The following is an 18,006-nucleotide window of genomic DNA, read 5'->3' as shown; positions in this document are numbered from 1 at the left end:
TACAGCCAGCCCCACCCAAATCACAGGCACTGGGATAGCAGAGGGGTAGTTCTGGAAAGAAAGGGGGATCCTATAACCAGAAGGTAAACTGAAGGACAAAAGTGAATGTCTACAAGAAAGCCACACACACACAAAGGAAAACAAGAGTAAAATATAAATACAACCTGTACACACTCAGTACCATAGGTAAAATTAGAAAGATTTACAATACCAAACGTTGGCAAAGATATGAGGCAACTGGAACTCTCTTATCCTCCTGGTGGGAATGTAACATGGTACAACTACTTTGTAGAACAGACAGTTTTTTAAAATGGTAATTAGTGTCGACGAAAATAATCCATAACCAATCTGTAAATGAAAATTTGGGTGAGTTTATTCTGAGCTGAAATCTGAGGACCATGGCCCGGGGTCTTTCTTCCCAAAGGAAGAAAGGGCACCGAAGAAGTGGGGTGCACAGACTGGTTATATACCCCCAAACAGGGTGTTTCACATATGATTGAAATGTCCCTCCCACAATAGTCACAAGATTGCCCTGTCGGCACAGCACTTGATGGACACAGCAGGTAGTGGGTCTGCTATCTCAGAGGGCGTAGCAGGAGGCAAGTCTGTTGTCTCGGATGGGCAGTCACAGGTGAGTGCAGCAATCACTTTCTAGCCTAAGGAAAGATACTTAATCCTTAAGGAGATGCCAATGTTGGGAGGGGGAGGGAAGTTGAACCTTTATCTCAAGGGCGTTTGTTCTTGCCATAGGGAATATCTAAAGCAGATATACAATGCATGCTCAACAGCCACGGTCAGGCCCTTTTGGAAAGACAAAGTCAGGCCGAATTAGGTTTGTACCAAATGGCTTCCTCCTGTTCTCCAATATATCCTATTGCTTGCCATTTTTATTTGTCATTAGAAACCTATGGCCTAACAATTCCACTTTTAGGTTTTTACTCAAGAGAAATGAAAACCTATGTCCACACTAAGACTTGCACATAAATGCTCATAGTAGCTTTATTCACATCAGCCAAAAACTAGAAACCATTCAAATGCCCATTAATAGGTGGATGGATAAGAAAAATGTAATTATCCACACAATGGAATACTACCCCCCAATAAAAAAGGAACAAGATTGTGTAGCAATGTGGAAGAATCGCAAGATGATTATGCTGAGTAAAAGAAACCAGACGCGTTCTAGGAAATGCAAACTAATGTGTAGTGACAAAGGGCAGATCAGTGGTTGCCTGGGACAGACGGAGGGATGGACTATACAAGGGCCTGAAGACACTTCCGTGGGTGGCAGAAATGTACTTTATCTTGACTGTGGCTGTGGCTTCACAGGTGTACACAATGGTCGAAACTCCTTGACTCGTACACTTGAAGTGGATACAGTTTAGTATGTGTAAATTGTATCTCAATAAAGTTGATTAAAATTGTTTTTAAATTACGTGAGAGCAAATTAAACACAAAGGCCTGGAACTATATTAATAAGGACAGAAAGCGCCTGTTTAAATAAGAAAGGAAACTCAACTCCTCTGCCCCAGCAAAGAAACAAATAAATGTGTAGTCATAAATGCCTGAAATTTGAGCCTGAGCAAAAAAAACAAAAAGCAGCAGCCAGTTACGTAGTTGTTATTATGAGAGAGAGGGGAGGAACCCGCATTCCTGAAGGAATCATCATTGTTTGGGTTTGGCCTGCCTCGGGCTGAGCTGCCAGGACCTGATTTATGAGGGATTCCCTGACAGGAGTGCAGGGCACACCCAGCATCTCTGGAACAAAGCTCCTAGATCCCCGACTGGGTTTGTGTTTGTATCTTCTGAAGCGCCTCCGGTCATCTTTGTCTCTACAGAACCTGGGAAAGTTTTGTTGTTGTTTAACAAGCAAATGAAGTTTGTATAAATTTAGCAATCCTCAAAGTTCCAAAACTCTATAGTCACTGATAGTTTATTAAAAAAATGCAAAAATGGCTTTAGCACTGGTTAAATTATTGCAATTTTGAAAACAAGTAAATTAGCTACTATGAATATCCTTGTCAAAAAAAGTGTTAATGCCCCACAGTCCTACTATAACATTAGAAATTCACATGCTAGTATCGATAATAATTACTACTAAAAAGGAAGATGAAAGTTGCGTGAATCCCTTCTCCCTCCATCCCAGCACAGTTTCCATACTCTCTCTGAATCTCTTGCTCTGGTCTTTATACTCCACCCCGCTGGAGCCTGGCCTCCTGCTCTCAAGCACTCATGAAGCCCCGTCTACAATCCCACAGACCGGACTCGTCTCCCACCCACTGCAGGCACAGTTGTGGGCACATGACGAGTAGTATGGGGCCGTGGGCATGTGGCTCCCACTCCATGGTGGGAGCGGGCAGGATTGGGGAGAGTGGAGGTTAGTTCCTTGTTCCTTAACCTACTTCTTCCTGGAACCTTACTTCTCTTTTACATTGTAATTAGGCTTGATAGCCCTATTACTACTTAATTTCAAGTGCATTAGAGTTTAAGTGACCTTTTTGTGAGCTGGTATGGGTACATTATCATCTTATAGTAACATGTGTTCTGAATTCTAACCCACTGACACAGAAATAGACTATTTGAATATAACTTATTAGTCACTTGGGGTCTGGCTTATATGTAATATTGTGGCAAATGTTCCCATATCTGACGCTTGACCTGACTCAATGAAGGAATTTAGCCAATGGACAAATCCACTATAAATATTCTTAAATAAAAGATAACATTTGTAAAGACACAGATAGTATGTCCAGTTTTGAGCTGTGGAAGTTGCAAAGTTTCTTTTGAGATAAGAAAATGTGTCCTTGTATCTCTCCCCACGAATCTTGTATGGTGTCCAATATGCATTCAGGAAATCCTTACTGAGCACCTGACGTGCACTGGGGATGAGAGAAGTGAATAAAACAGGTAAGTTGCCACTTCCGAGCTTCCAGTCTACATCTGATTCTTCGGGGCAGGTGTGGTCTTCAGCGCATGTTCTCAGTCACAGTCTCCCCAGGGACACACAATCTTGGGGTTCACATTTCTACTCATTCCAACCATCATCGTCCATTTGCAAAATCACGTTGCGACTTAACATGAGCGTTCTTGTTGTGTCTACACAAGAAGTTAGATGGCACCAACCGCTGGGCTCTTTGTCCTTCCAGATGCAGCAGTTTTGCAGTAACGTGTTGGAGGAGCACCAGAGGCTCTCGATTCATGCCAAGTTACAGACGATAAAGCAGGAAAATCTGGAAAAGAAGAAGCGAAATGCCAGGATAACTGCGTGGCTACGGGAAAACACATAAGTTAGCGGCTACTTCCAGCTCGCCTCTTGCATATTATAATGTAGCTTGCTCACAGTTTGGTTTTCCCACACTTTGTGAGTCTGGAAAACCACATGTTTTGTTATTTGTATTTCAGTACACTTACTACCTGTTCTTCCCTTCTTGTCACATTTGGCCCCAAGGCTCAGCCATTGCTGAGGATTTTGCCAACCCTGCTGTATTTCCGGGGAAGATTTCACTTCATGTTGGGCTATAAAACCACAGAATTTACTTTAAATGCCTGGTAAAAACAGTGGAGTATGAAATAAGTGGCTAAATGAACACATTCTTTTCTGAGGGAAATACAGATTTGCAATACTCTAAGGCTTATTTAGTTCAATATTTAAAAGCTCAATGAGCAAATAACACAACAATGTAAGGAAACAGAATCCAGAAAAATAATATTCACTAGAAGACAGCAAAGCCAAAGAAAATCAAGTTTTAAAAAGAAGGAGCAGACAATTTTATGAGCCATATTAAGTGCCCTAAAGGCAAGAAATGTGTCTTTTCCTGCCCATTTCTCTCTCCCCACAGTGGCTGCTGCATCGCACCACACTTACTGGCTACTGAACTTTATGGAGTCGCAAAAAGACTTAGGATTGTAGGATCCGTGAAGTGCCCTTGGAATCGCTGTTGTGGAGGCCAGAGTGGAGGGGAGGGCTCTGCCCTGGAGCTCGACTGTGCATTCATCTGTGGGATGGATGCTCTTTCAACCAGTTTATGAGCAAAATTAATGACGTCAACAGACCGTAGCAATTATGGGCTAATCTTCAGCACAAAGGGAAATTGTCAAATAAGTAGAAATAGAACTAAAAGGCTAACCAGAGCATAATCTTTACAGCTTTGCACTCAGGGGAGTAAGTTTGAAACGTGGTTTCATTTAGCCAAATTGAACCTACTTGTAGTCTGGACAACTTTAAAAATTTTGACCCATCACAACTTATGGAATTAGCTTAGTTTTGTTACACCCGATTAAATCAGGACAACTAAGGCACATCATCCTACCCTAGACTTTGTGTGTATATGATATAATTCTGTTTTAATTTTGATTTTGTTTTTGTAGAATGGGGGTAAAACTACAGATCTCCTATCTACCTCAGAGCGATATTGTAAAGATTAAGGAATCCGTCAATTAAAAGCCTTTAAATGTGTTATGTAAACTCATGGCAATGTGATCTAAGGTTTCCCCCTATTTCTTGTATAAGTAAATGTGGCCACAAATTAAAATGCAATACACAGTTCACTTCTGTATTCGCTTCACAAGATGCTTCGAGGGTGAGTGGGAAGCTATGGGACTTGGCCACGTGGAAAAATCATGGGTCATGGGTCAGAGTTTTCTTTAAATTTAGAAATTTAAAATTTAAGCAATAAATTATCTCCGTGTCTTCAAATTGTTATGTGTGAGATATCTCCTGCCCTTTCTTAAACATTTATTCTATATTTCCTGTACTTTCTCTGATCATCAGTCTGATCTTTCCATAGCCATGTCGCATGGCCTCTCTACTGCCTTTCTCCTCCCGTTCTTCCTGTCCTCCATTTCCACTCCCTCCCTTCTCCCTTGGGCTCTCCTGTCTTCCTTCTCCCTTTCCAGTAACCTCTGTCTTCCTTCTGCCCAATTGGCCATGTCCTCTCTCCTTGGTCTTCCTGCCCTGCTGTGTTCTCAGTCCACCAAGTGCACATGGAGGCTGAAAGTGGGCGCCTGAGCGGGCACTTGTTACCAGGTGATGCCAAACACAGGCTGATTCTACCAAAAGAGCGCGTAGGCAGGGCTCTCCAGACCATTTGTTGAAAATTAAAGTCCTGTGATATCTTAGATTCTATAGTAATTAAACAGCACTGAAAGTGTTTATCCAAAATCAATGCCCAAATATTTAATTATTAATATTTAATTAATAATCCTTCCTCAATATTAAAAAGAATTGTGAGTGATATACATTTTTCTTACATGGATGAAGCCAGTTACTCCAGATAAGCATTACATTTTATTATACCATATCTTGTACTTAGCATAAAAAGAAGTAATTGTTGATTGACTACTGTGATGGCAATAAGTCGGGCAGTGACATTAGGCAGATTCGTCTAAAAGGTGTAAGTATTTTATTAACCAATAAACCAGCTTATCTATTAGCACCCCAACTAGAAAACAATTTTTCTGACTCCACTAGTTTACTTTACAATGTTCATCCTAAAACATGTTAGCAAAATGTACAATGTATTTATGATTGTTTTTCCATTTGGTAATTAGAAATGAAAGTTTTCCCCACAATTTTATGCTTCTTTCCTGCTCAGATCTATTCCATGACTTTCCATTGTTGGCTTTGAGTGAGAGAACAAATGCCTTAGTCTTGAAGACTCAAGATCCTCTGTAATTTAGAGCTCGGGGGCCCAGCTGTACAGCAACTTATTCTGAAGAACAAATGAAGCGGCAAAATGAGATGAGATTTAAAAGGGAGCCATACTTGATACTGTGCTTGTTTCCTCCAGTGAATGCTATCTTTTTTCCATCCAACCTGTAGCAGGATTAATATGTCAAAAGCAAAGCCTTAAGGGGGGCTTACAAATAAGTACAACACAAAGCATTATGTGTTCCCCGTACACACAAAGAATTACGTAGCATAGCCAGCAGCTCTTGAAACCATACCTATATGGTATTGTCTCCAGCTCAATCTTCTCTCTAATTCAACAACATTCAGCAAGGATATTCTTTGCAGCACACATATTTAGGAGTTATTTGGACTCTTCCTCTTCCCTCCTTTTATAAACAGCTCAGTCCTAGAGATGAGGCAGAGCAAGGTAGGCTCCTACACCAGTGGGAGCTGAGAGGGAGCTGTGGTGGCCTGTGACCTGGAATGGGGTGTAAGAGCTGGAGTGGGACAAAGAAGGAGTCCACACAGCAGGGAGCAGCTGGCACAGGATGTCAGAGCCCAAGAAGAGTGAGTAGGGTGACCACACAGTGCAAGGAGCCGGGTTTGGCAGGGAGAATCAGAGCCAAACAGGATAAGGAGGATGTCTATGCAGAGGGACCACCTAGCATGGGCAGTCAGAGCCCAAATAGGGTGGGATTGAGGAGTCCAAGTCCTAGTGGGTGAAGAGGAGGCCCAGACTGGGGATAGGGTGGCCCAGCATGAGGTATCAGAGCCTGAGGAGGGTGAGGAGGGCATCCACACGGGGTGGGGGAGAGGCAGAGATGGGAGCTTGGTTACTGCAGGGGTATAGATCAAATAAGAAAATATACAAATGATAATAGGACCCAGGTTTCTCACTTTTGGAGAAGGGAGTTGCCGACATTCAAAAGGAAGAAACTAGAATGAACTCTCTGTTGTTGGACTGGAATTGGAGGTATTGGTGTGAATGGTTCTCACAGTTGCCAATATACAGATAGAGTTATACATATAGATGTAAATGTGTGTTTGTAGACATATCTTGCTCTTTCTCTCTCTCTCTTTAGATATAGCTATAGGTATATGGACATAGATATAGATATACAGATACAGACACAAATACAGATACAGATAGATAGAGATACAGATGTAGACATGTACCCTAGCTTTTCAACTGAGCGGGCCTGGGTGCAGCAACATCTTAATAACAATGAGCACAGCTAGTGCCCAGATCTTGGCTTCTAAATGCCATGCTCTGCTACAAGAACCAGGGCTCCTTGGAGAAATGGCTGATTTTAGGGCTGGGGCAGGAAAGGGACTATTCGAGATGGAACATCTTTTTATACCAAAAAACAAGGAAGTGTGTAAAGAATGATGGGGACATATGAAGAGGTACAAAAGCCAGCTTGAAGGGGCGCCTACTAGTCAAATCGGGCAAAATTTGAGCATCATAATAAATAAAGACAGTAATGGAATAAGATAGGGACTCATGAATCTATACCTTATATGTCTAAATAATGAAAAATTGAAATTTTGGTGAGGAAAAGACATATGCATAAGTTTAAAGTAACTTTCCACAAAATACTGAAAAATTGCAAAGGGAAAGTGAATAATTTATAGTGGAAAAAGCCGGCAGACATCACCTTAATTAATCAATGTGAATATCGTCACAGTGGGATAAATAAAAAATTTTGTTCTACTTAATAAGATGAAATGACAGAAATACAATATCACTTTTGTTATATCCCTGGAAAATCTACATAACATGAATCTAATCATGAGGAATCGTCAGACAAACTGAAATTGAGGTACATGCCCCAAGGTATCCTTCAAAGTGTCAAGGTCATAAAAGTCAAGGGAAGATAGAGGACTGTTTTAGACTGAGGAAGATTAAAGATACATGACAACAAAATGTAACATACGATTTTGAACTGGATCCTTTTGCTATAAAGGACATTATTGGGACAATAGGAAAAATTTGAATGAAGTCTGAGAATAGGTTACTAGAAATGTATTAATTGTGAATTTTCTGACGGATGGTTGTGTTGTATTTATGTAGAAAATATCCCTGGTTATAGGAAATACACATCAAGGGGTGAATGGGGCCTAAGACGACAACTTACTCATAATGATTGAGAAAAAAAATTTTCTCCTATAATTCCAACTTTTCTATAAATTTGTGATTGAATTAAATTTTAGAATAAATGTTTTTTGATTAGAAGTGCAATGCACTTTCTTTGAAACCATTTTTTCTTTCAAACTTGGTAACGGCCACAGCCACAGCCCTGAAGTTAGCTACTCAACATTTCAGTAAGCACAAAGTACAAACACAAGTTGTCCCAAAAGACTTAATTTCTTGTTTCAGCTAATATTTTCCATCTTAAACCAGAGGGACTAAAAGATTAAAATAAAAAATTTATTACTCAAAATTAACAAATCTATATAAATGTAAAATAAATGTAAATCATTAAACTTTCAAATAAAGTTTGTTTGAAACTTGTAGGTAGGTTTGTAGCATTTATGATTCTGGAGTTATTAAAACTTAAAACGGAACTAAATCTTTTGGAAAAAACTTTATATGGATGAATGTAACCTTGAAGTCACTGTGGTAACAACTTGACCTAATCTATGCTGTAGCAATGCCTAAATAATATATTGCCATTACACACAACTAGTGATAAATGGCATCGAAGTCTAGAAGTTGTGTAGTGTACAATACCCGCTATATAGCTATGTATTCTTAAGTATTATAATCTTGATTTAATTTAAAAAACTCTGCGAGGTACATATACCAGCTGCTTTCATTATTTTCTTCCTTGGAGAAAACCTAACTAGATGAATAAAAATTATTTTGACGTGGGTGTTCTAACATGACTTCAAAATTCTAAACGGGATTTAGAGGTAAAGAGTGAAAAATTCATATATGGACTTCTGCTCTATTTTAAAAAATTAATATCCTTGGATCAGGATTTTCAAAATAATAAGTTGCAGACATTTTATAGAAAATTTTCCCACTCAAGCTGTATCCTTTCAAGTGCACTATAAGTTATTATGTTTGCTAAAAGTTTATTTTTTGAAAAAAAATCTGTGTATGTGTGGGTATATTTAACCTGCATATGGATTGTGTATGTATAAATAGTATGTGTGTGAACACCTGCCTGTCCTAGGCTGAACTGTACATTGATTCCTTTGATTCCCATGGGAAAGAAAAAGCAGGATATTAGGTGAGATGAGTCAAAGTTCTCCTCTCTTTACTCTCTCTTGCAAACGATGCCAAGCTGCTGAAAGTGGGCTATTTTGATGACGAATCTTGGACCCTGGGAGTCCATACGCATATATCTGAAGAGTAAAATGGTGCTAAGCATGGGGTTTGCAGGAGTTTCTTCTTTTCTGTCCTCAGTGCAATGATCACCCTATCATTTATAATGGCCCTTCCATCTTAGCATATCTTACTTAGGATCAACACAGTCTGTTAGTTCCGTCAGTCCCTATGAACCTAAAGAACCTTCGTGATGCCGGGAGTCTCATTTAGCAGACTGTCCTAAGAATGCCCCGTAACAGAATAGGTGTGCTTCCTTTCAGAAAGTGTTTCTTGGACTTAGCAGCAGTGAGCAGAAAGCTTTCCTAACCACCAGCGCTGCAGCTGGTGGCTTCCGTGTTTATGAGCAGGATGAGGGTACGTATTTCTTCATGAGGTTGATGCTCTCCTTCATCTTTCTCCCACCAACACAGACCCCAAATTTTAGAGAAAATGTACTCATTTTACAATTAAGTTCAGAGAGAAGTTATCACCTACCCAACTCAAAGTAACACAATATAGTGGAGATAGATGTGGTCAGCAGGAAAAAAAACTACTACCTGTTTGTTGAGTGCCCTCTGCCTATGACAAACCGAACTACATGCTATCTACGCTTTCTCTCTCCTCAAAAGAACTCTATGAGGCAGTGTGTCCTTAGGCTCCACTCAGAAAAACAGAAACCAGACTAGCTACTTTTTTGTTTGTTTTACCAAAGAGGCTTTAATGTTAGGGATTTATTAAACAGGTTAGAGAAGTTAAAAAGCAAAAGACGACCCCCCAACTTGTGGCCCAGGAAGTAGTTCTCCCCAAGGGCTGGAGTTACTAGAAAGCAGAGCTTGGACTAGGGAGCACCCGATTTTCTGTTATGTTTCGATGTCCTCATTCCAAATCTCAGGGTCTCTCTCCTTCCCAATCAACATCCTAATTCTACATAGAGACTTGGGAAGGCTGTGAATTCAACTCACACTGTAATGGTGCATCCTGCAGAGCAGCTATAAGAATCAAGAGGTTCTTTTAGAACTGGCTTTGAGGTTCTCTGGTTCTCTGACCACAACTTGATCTGGTCATTTTCTTCCTGTAAGCGCTCCAGCACGCTCAGAAATAGCCACATCCTTGTAGTCAGTCACAGTGGTGAAACACAGCAGCCGCTGGGTCTCCAAAGGTACTTGCTGCAGTAGGTATTTCACTGCCATCAACTAGTGATAACCTGATTAATTGTGGTGGCACTAGGGGTCAGTGCTGTGTTCAAGGCCAAAGGCGAGATCAAGCCTCATCTCAAAATCCCACCTCGAGTCTGTTTCCTGGGAGTCTGCTGGTATCAGTCAGGGTCCAGTCAAGAAAACAGAAGCTGGACCAGCCTTTTTTGACTGAGAGAACATATTATAGGAATTGGTATCTAAGAAACTGAAAAGGCAAAAGAGTAACACTGAGATAACACCAAGACAGGAACTGCAAGAAACAGTTAGCACTCCTGTGGTGGTGGCAGCAAAGGGAAGGGTGGGTTATTAGAACCTAGAAGCTGGTGCTGCTGCCCTGGAAGCTTAGAGGAAGGGCCAGGCAGAGCTGGGATCCAGACCTGGAGGAGGGGGTTGACTTGACTGGTGCTGATGCCTCAGGAACTCAGAGGAGGGCCTCTTGGAGCTGGACCTGGACCTCTGAGGACGGGGTGCTGGCTAGGTGCTGGTATCTCTGAGGGGACACTATAGGCCAGGTCTGGAAGACTGCCCTGGGTAGGAGGGAAGGCGAGCAATCCCGAGAACTGGAATCCAACAGCCGCTGTCAGGAGGAAGAACCATTGCTGAGGTGATGCTGGCAGAAACAGGAAGCAAACAGGAAGCAGCAAGCCCCTTCTCCCTCCGCCAGCTTTCCTGTATCCCCGAGCGCCTCCTGTTGGCAGAGCTGGCAAAGTTGAAACGTGGTTTGCAGAGTCCTAGTCCTAACATCACAGATCAGAGAATAAAAAGATGGATTTGGAACTGAGAGACAATGGCTTGCTAACCAACTCAGGTCAGTATAATTGTTTTGATTTTAACACATGAGGAAACAGAGGCTTAAGGCCACAGTGCTCGCAGAGTCAGAAGCCAGCATTTAAGACCAACTCTGTTTACCGCCAAACCCATTTACTTTGGGTTTTTCTTTTACTTGTAAATTTAGGACACAGTTAAGAAAGAGACTACTATATGCTGGGAAGCCTCATCTGAAAGCTTTTAATCCACACACATCTAGTGTGGACCAGAAGGATAGGGTGTCAAGTAGGCAGCTCTTGGAAATAACAGGCAGTGCTTTCATGTAAACATTGCCATTCAAAACAAAAGAAAACTTTCTAAGAATGATTTTTAAAAGAAAGTTAAATTTGAACTTGTATTGAAAAGAAACTTTAGGCAAGTGCATTTAAATAGGTTGTTGCATCTACTTTGCAAACATAATTTATGACAGATTTTTATGAGATTGCAAAAGTTCTAAAATAGCTAGGTTCATGCTTTCAACTCATAATTGCATTTAAAAATTATAGATTATACAGGAAGTACAGCCTAACAACATTTTATTGATATAAATAAACTGTATTGATATAAATATAACCCAAGAATATGCTTATATTCCTCATGAAAGCTAGCTTTAGCTGAAAGGCTGAGTTCACATAGTTTCCATAAACCATATACAACCATAAAAAGGGTTTAAGTAAATCCTGAGTCAAAAATATCAGAAATTTAATTCAATATAAATTCTAAATATGGATGTAAAATTTGTGAAAAATCTTAGTGTTGAATCTCTTGATGCATTTTGAATGTCCTTAATTGATTTTTACCTTTAATAACAATTAATGATTTTTTTTTCTTTTTATATATTTTTCCATTTCAAACCAGAAACTCTCTTCCTCTGAGCATCCCTTTCCTCAGTGGGAAAGTGAAAGTACTGCATTACTGGTTTTTCCTAGGGCTTCTTGGAAGTATTTTATGAATTCCATAGATACTGATTAAGTAACCAATTCGTGATCATGTCAGCCACCAGGGGGATGGGGGTGGGGAGCTTGGGCAAAGAGAAGACCCAGCATGGTTCTTGTCCCCAATCCCCACGTCAATTAGGTTAGCTCCAGTGTTGTTGGTTTCATATATTAGGATTTATTTAGAGAAAAATATCTAAAAAACAATGTTTGAAAACTGATGCACTATATGATCTCTGAAGCCCTTTCCAGGCATGACATCACACTGACATCTAGCTTGTCCATTCCTCAAGAATCTTCTACACAAATCCTCTTGCTCTGCAGCCTCTGTAGGTCCCACATATGCCCTCTTCAGAGGTCCCTTATTCACCTCTGAAATGACTCCTTTGACTATAGAAGAGGTCAAACAAATTATATTTAATGGATATGAAAATTCCAGAGTCAGTGTCCATTTTGACTGATCCTTGGTCACTAAGAAACATGCCCTCCACATGGCATTTTTGAACTAGTAAGGATTGTTTTAGTCTGTTGTAATTCTGAGTTAAGGTTTTTGCGCCACCTGCTGGCCAGACTTATTTTGCACATACTAGGAGAACTGTACATTTATTCTCAGAAGTCTCTCTTAAAATACTTATTAATACTTTAAAAAATAGTAAAATATATGTCTATTACAGGAAATGTGTAAGTGTAGGAAATAATAATGGATAAAACAAAAATCCAGAGATACTTACTGTCAAGATCTATCGGTATTTCCTTCTACATACACAAGAATATGTTATCTTTTAGTTTGGGTTTGTGTTAAACAGAAATTTGAGATCAATGCTATAGTGACCAGGTTACGGCAGCATTAAAAGAAGAGGGCATCTTGCAGAGATGAGATTCATGGGAGGGACTGCTCTCTGTCCCTGTCGTGTGTGTGAGCCTTGAGGTTTGCTTTGCCTACTCTGCAAGGCAGGAATCTTACGTTCCAATTTAACAGGGGAGGGTGGGATAGAGGTAGAGTTGAGGCAGTGGGTTAAACCCTGGTAAAAGTGCCTTATATTGCTCAGATTCACAGGAAACAGAACCCCAAGTTACCATTTCCTGTGGTAAATGTGACTTTCTGTTAGCAGATATGCATTGAGCGCCAATGATCTAGTTGCTGTGACACATGCTATAGAGTGAAGAAATCTTGTAGATGCTGCTTTGAAGTGAAGGAAGTCTAAGAAGGGAGACAAGAAGGTAAATAACTACAATATCAGCTTGGAAACGTAGAAGCAGGGGTGCTTTTCCTAATTGGGCAACAGGACCGTGAGGAAAGCATGAGTGGGTGCTGGAGATGGGAACATTCCTGGCATTTAGGGCCAGGTTAATGGAAGGATGCAAGACAATGAGGCTGGGGAAGTAGTCTTAGGTCACACCATGGAAGGCCTGGAATATCCTGCTGAGCATCACAGAGCACCACCAAGGTGCTGGACAGGAAAGTGACACAATGTAACAGGATTTGAGGAAGATAAAACCGTGATTGTGTTGTGTGAAGATGTGAAGGACTGAAGGCAGAGAAACAAGGTTAGGGCTGAAGCTGGCCTGGTAAATACGGGGTGCGGGTGAAACAGAGATGAAAATTCATTACTCAGTGCACCTAGCAAACAGCACAATCTGAAAACCACAATCATGAATAATTACTGCTAAATAAAGTAAAACTTGGACCCAATTGTGAAAGAAATCTTAGAGCAAATATACAGTTTTATGGATCTTTAACTATATGCAGAGCCTTCCAAAATTAAGCAGCACACCTTGAGGGAAACTGGAAACCCTTTCCTTGGAATTGCAAGCCTCAGACAGGGTTCCAGCATGTCTCGGGGCCTGAAGACATCACAGAGTGACAGAGAAAATGGAACAGAATGTGGAAATGCACAGACAAGCCACCTCTGCTGTTGGAGCAGTAGGGTAGGGAAATAGGGTGGGTGCCCATCAGCCCTACAGGTACTAGTCTTGATCAGTAAAAGGACCAGGGACATTGCAGGCTTAATTGTAAGCTAGGAACACATGTGGAGCCTTGGATGGGGGCTTATGACCAGAGCAGAGGGTTTGTGGGAAAATTTCCAAGTCAACATACCTCTACTTGCTCTCCCAGTTCATCCCTTCAGTCCTTTTTTCCATTATCCTTCAACAAATAGCTGTCCCAGAAAGAATGGCCTGCATGCATAGATCACAGATAATCAGAAAGGATCAGAATGGGACCTCTACAAAGGCACTGGGCAAAAAAAAACTGATAAAAAATATACAGCAGAACAAATATACCATAAAGCAGAAGAAAATATGCACAAACTTCTCTATGGAATAAAAAAAATAGAAAACATTTCTTCTTTGAAACAAGAGATCAAATCAGAGATAGGAGTCAAAAGAGATATGATGTAAGGGGGGAAATAGATCAAAAGTAAAGTAAGTTGGCAGAGACAGACTTAATGAGATTTATTTTAACAAGTGCTTATATTAGGAAAAAAAACAACTAAGGAGCTAATCATACATCTTAAAACAATAGAAAAATACCATTAAAATATACCCAGAATAGAAGGGCATGAAATAGAAAAGAAAAATGCAAGAAAGAAAGACAGGGAGAGAAAGGGGACTGGGGGTAGGGAGGGCGGTGCGCAGGGAGGGAGGAAGACAGAGAGAAATGGGGAGAGAAGGGGAGAGAGAGAAAGGAGAGAGAGAGAGAAAGGGAGAAAGAGAGAGAAAAGGAGAGAGAAAGAGACAGAAGGAAAGTTTTCTTTGGCAAGATGAAAAATTGGAGAGAGAAGGCACAAATAGTATCAGGAATGAAAAGGGAGACATAACTACAGATGCTGCACACACGAAAGAAAACATTATGATATTACGAACAAATTTATGTCAGTAAGTTTGAAAATTTGGAAGAAATGGTTAAGGTCCTAGAAAAACGTGATTTAACAAAACTGTCTCAAGAAGAAAAAAAAAAAACCCCTCTAGATTCTCATTTGGAATCTGCTCTCTTTTTTTTTAAACTTCTGCTCTGTGTATGCTTTTTTTGGTGAGGAAGATTGGCCCCGAGCTAACATCTGTGGCCAATCTTCCTCTTTTTTTTTTCTTCCCCCAAAGCCCCAATGCATAGTTGTATGTCCTAGCTCTAAGTCCTTCTAATTCTTCTATGTGGGACGCCACCACAGCATGGCTTGATAAGTGGTGTGTAGGTCCACACCCAGGATCCAAACTAGCAAACCCTGGGCCACCAAAGTGGAGCATGTGAACTTAACCACTAGGCCACCAGGTCAGCCCCAGGAATCTGTTTTCTTAACAATAAAGTGCATACATCTTTCTTCCTGATAAAATGATACTGTGGAAATATTTCCACAGTATCATTTTAATGCCTACATTGTGTTATATAATTTTGCTTGATAATCAAGTTCTTAAACTTTTACTCTCCCAAACTAGTAACTCTATAATCTAGCAATTAATACATGATGCTAAATTTTTGCAAAGAGTTTTATCTTTCCTTGGAAGAAATTCCCCAAAGAAGAATTGCTGGTTCAAAGATACCTATTTTAAACCTTTTTGTTACACACCAAATAGCTATAATTTTTTTTTTTTTCTAAAGATTGGCACCTGGGCTTACAACTGTTGCCAATCTTTTTTTTTTTCTGCTTTATTTCCCAAACTCCCCGAGTACATAGTTGTATATCCTAGTTGCAGGTCCTTCCAGTTGTGGGATGTGGGACGCTGCCTCAACGTGGCCTGACGAGCAGTGCCATGTCCGTGCCCAGGATCCGAACCCTGGGCTGCCTCAGCAGAGCACTCGAGCTTAACCGCTCAGCCACAGAGCCAGCCCCCTATACTTTTTTTAAAAGTGTGATGGGAAGGCATTCCTGGAAGAGAAAATAACAGGAACAAATTTAGATACAGCAAATACAAAATGTGTCCTGCGAATAGGAAGTAGTCCATGAAGTAATAAGTGTAGTAGGACATTAGTAAATCAAATTAGTGAAGCAACATTAGCATGACAGTTATGCTACTAGTAACAGTGAATAATGGTAAATATACTATAGTAACAGTAGTAAACATAATAGTAATAATAGTAAAACAATTCATTCTTTTAAAAACGACGGCTGTTCACCTGCACATTCTATATACTTATGCTGATCTCTGTTCAGGTTAGAAATTGTGTAAAATTATCTTAATGGTTTTCCAAAACGGAGCTGCTGGAGGTCCTGAAATAGCATAACTCCGTTTACTCTCCTCCCCCTTGCATTATTATTTCATCTGCCACTCCATTTCTGTCATTAGGAATGACATTCTTTAGAGTCTATATAAATACACAGATGCTATTGCAGTGCACTTGGGGTTCAGCCTTATCATAGCCTGGACAACCCCCACCTCCTCCCACTAGACCCTTCTGAAATATGCAGGCCTTCCCCACATAAAGCTCTTGCTCCGAGCAGCTCCATCCGCCGAGAACGCCCTTCTCACTCCCTCTCTACCTGGGTTTCCTTGTTCCTTTTTCAAAGTTAACTCAATTGCCACCTCTTTTTGGAAGCCTTTCTTGATACCTCCCTCCCTAAGAAAGCCACTTGTCCCTCCACTCTCCCCACTGGCCCTGGCAGTGTCCTGAGCACTTGCAATGCACATCTTGTATTTATTTGATTGCATATCTCCTTCTACTAGACTTGTGAGCTCTTTAAGGAGAGGAACCATGTCTTCTTTGTCTTTTTTTGGTTTTTTTTACACAGTGCCAGGGCAATAAGAGGTATATAATCAATGCTTGCTGAGAGAATGATTCGAAGAGTTGTGGTAATAGACAACCTTGAGCACTTCCGGTGATGGAGCCACTGGTTGTGCTCAGGTTATCAGCTCCATTTTCTTCTGGACCTCCATGGTGATTCCCACTAGGAAGTCTGCCTTTTCAAAAGTACAACTCATTACAGTTTCACAATGTAACCGCACTTTAATCAAACAGTAACCACAGACAAACTGCAGTAATAGTACCCAAACAATAAGGATTATTCTTATCTGGATCTTTCCATTGGAGGATTGAATAAGCCCAGTGAGAGTTTGTTCAGTAGCTGCTGAGAAGGATGCTAATACATTAAGGAAGATAAACTAGAGAGTTTCCTTACTGCAGCAGCCCCTAGAGGCTCATGTCTCTCAAAGCCAGTGACTTTTTATTTTGGAAGCCACACCCTACATCATGTTGAATTTATTAAACTTATTTGGCTACAGGTAACGGATTTTATTACATCTCCTTCTTTCTTACATGAAGGGTAGTACACTTTCTTACTTGAAGGGTAGATACTTTTTTGTACTCTAATTTAATAATATATTCTAGAAGTCTCTATCGCTCTGTAGAGATCTTCCTTATTCTTTTGTCACAGCTGCATAGTACTCCATGTTTATGGTACATGTGGATATATGATAGCTTATTCAACCACTCCCTTGCATATGCGCATTTCAACATTTTGCAATTATAAACAATGTCACAATAAATAAGCTTATGAGTTGTGTTACTTTTAAAGTACAGTATACATTACAAATTAATATACAGATGGCTACAAACTAATAAAATAATTTAATACAACTCATAAGCAAAGATTCGTACTCTCCAGGAATTAAGAGGTAAACTGAGGAGTGTTTTACTACATGAATCCTTCATTTGAAAAAGCAACCAATTTTAAATTACATCAATTTGTTCTCTAGGAAAGCTGAGAACATCTGAAGAGAAAGAAATATATTTTTCTAAGTAAAAGTCATGTATAAGTGCTATAAATTCTGGACTAGTAAATTTAGTGAGGTATTAACTTTGAAAAATTCTCTTCCATCTTTTAAGATTAAATTGTTACATGTTTTAAAAATAATGCAAAGTTCTTCTGAAGATTTGCAAGTTACACCGTTAGTTTGAAGGCTATTAGACTTTGCTTGAGAAACTTGGAGATAATACAGGAGGATTATTTTGTATGATTCATTTTCTGTTTTAAATTGAAGAAATGAGGGGAAGTAACTTTCAACTCTGTGGTGCCCTATTATTTCTTAGCACTTTAATTTTTTTTAAAAGTTTACAGTCGGGTCTTTTCTTGGCTGACCACAATTCTTATC

The 18,006-nt window shown here is 40.0% G+C and overlaps 1 protein-coding gene and 1 long non-coding RNA gene across 2 annotated transcripts in view; one reads left to right on the top strand and one right to left on the bottom strand.

The window, feature by feature from the left end:
* Nucleotides 1-4,693, top strand: part of LVRN (laeverin) — a 78,006-nt gene extending 73,313 nt beyond the window's left edge. Inside the window, exon 20 of the mRNA XM_023617838.2 lies at nucleotides 3,144-4,693. Within this exon, the coding sequence (XP_023473606.1) occupies nucleotides 3,144-3,284 (141 nt within the window). The 3' untranslated portion in view covers nucleotides 3,285-4,693. The remainder of the gene's footprint in view (nucleotides 1-3,143) is intronic.
* A 4,981-nt stretch (nucleotides 4,694-9,674) lies between these two features.
* LOC138917320 (uncharacterized) overlaps nucleotides 9,675-18,006 on the bottom strand; it is an 8,904-nt gene continuing 572 nt past the window's right edge. The window contains exons 2-3 of the long non-coding RNA XR_011425142.1: nucleotides 14,021-14,100; nucleotides 9,675-10,917 (exon numbers count right to left, since the gene is read on the bottom strand). This is a non-coding gene — a long non-coding RNA (uncharacterized lncRNA). The remainder of the gene's footprint in view (nucleotides 10,918-14,020; nucleotides 14,101-18,006) is intronic.

This window comes from Equus caballus, chromosome 14 (genome assembly GCF_041296265.1).
Source record: "Equus caballus isolate H_3958 breed thoroughbred chromosome 14, TB-T2T, whole genome shotgun sequence".
NCBI lineage: Eukaryota > Metazoa > Chordata > Mammalia > Perissodactyla > Equidae > Equus > Equus caballus.
This window is presented reverse-complemented; position numbering and strand designations above follow the sequence as displayed.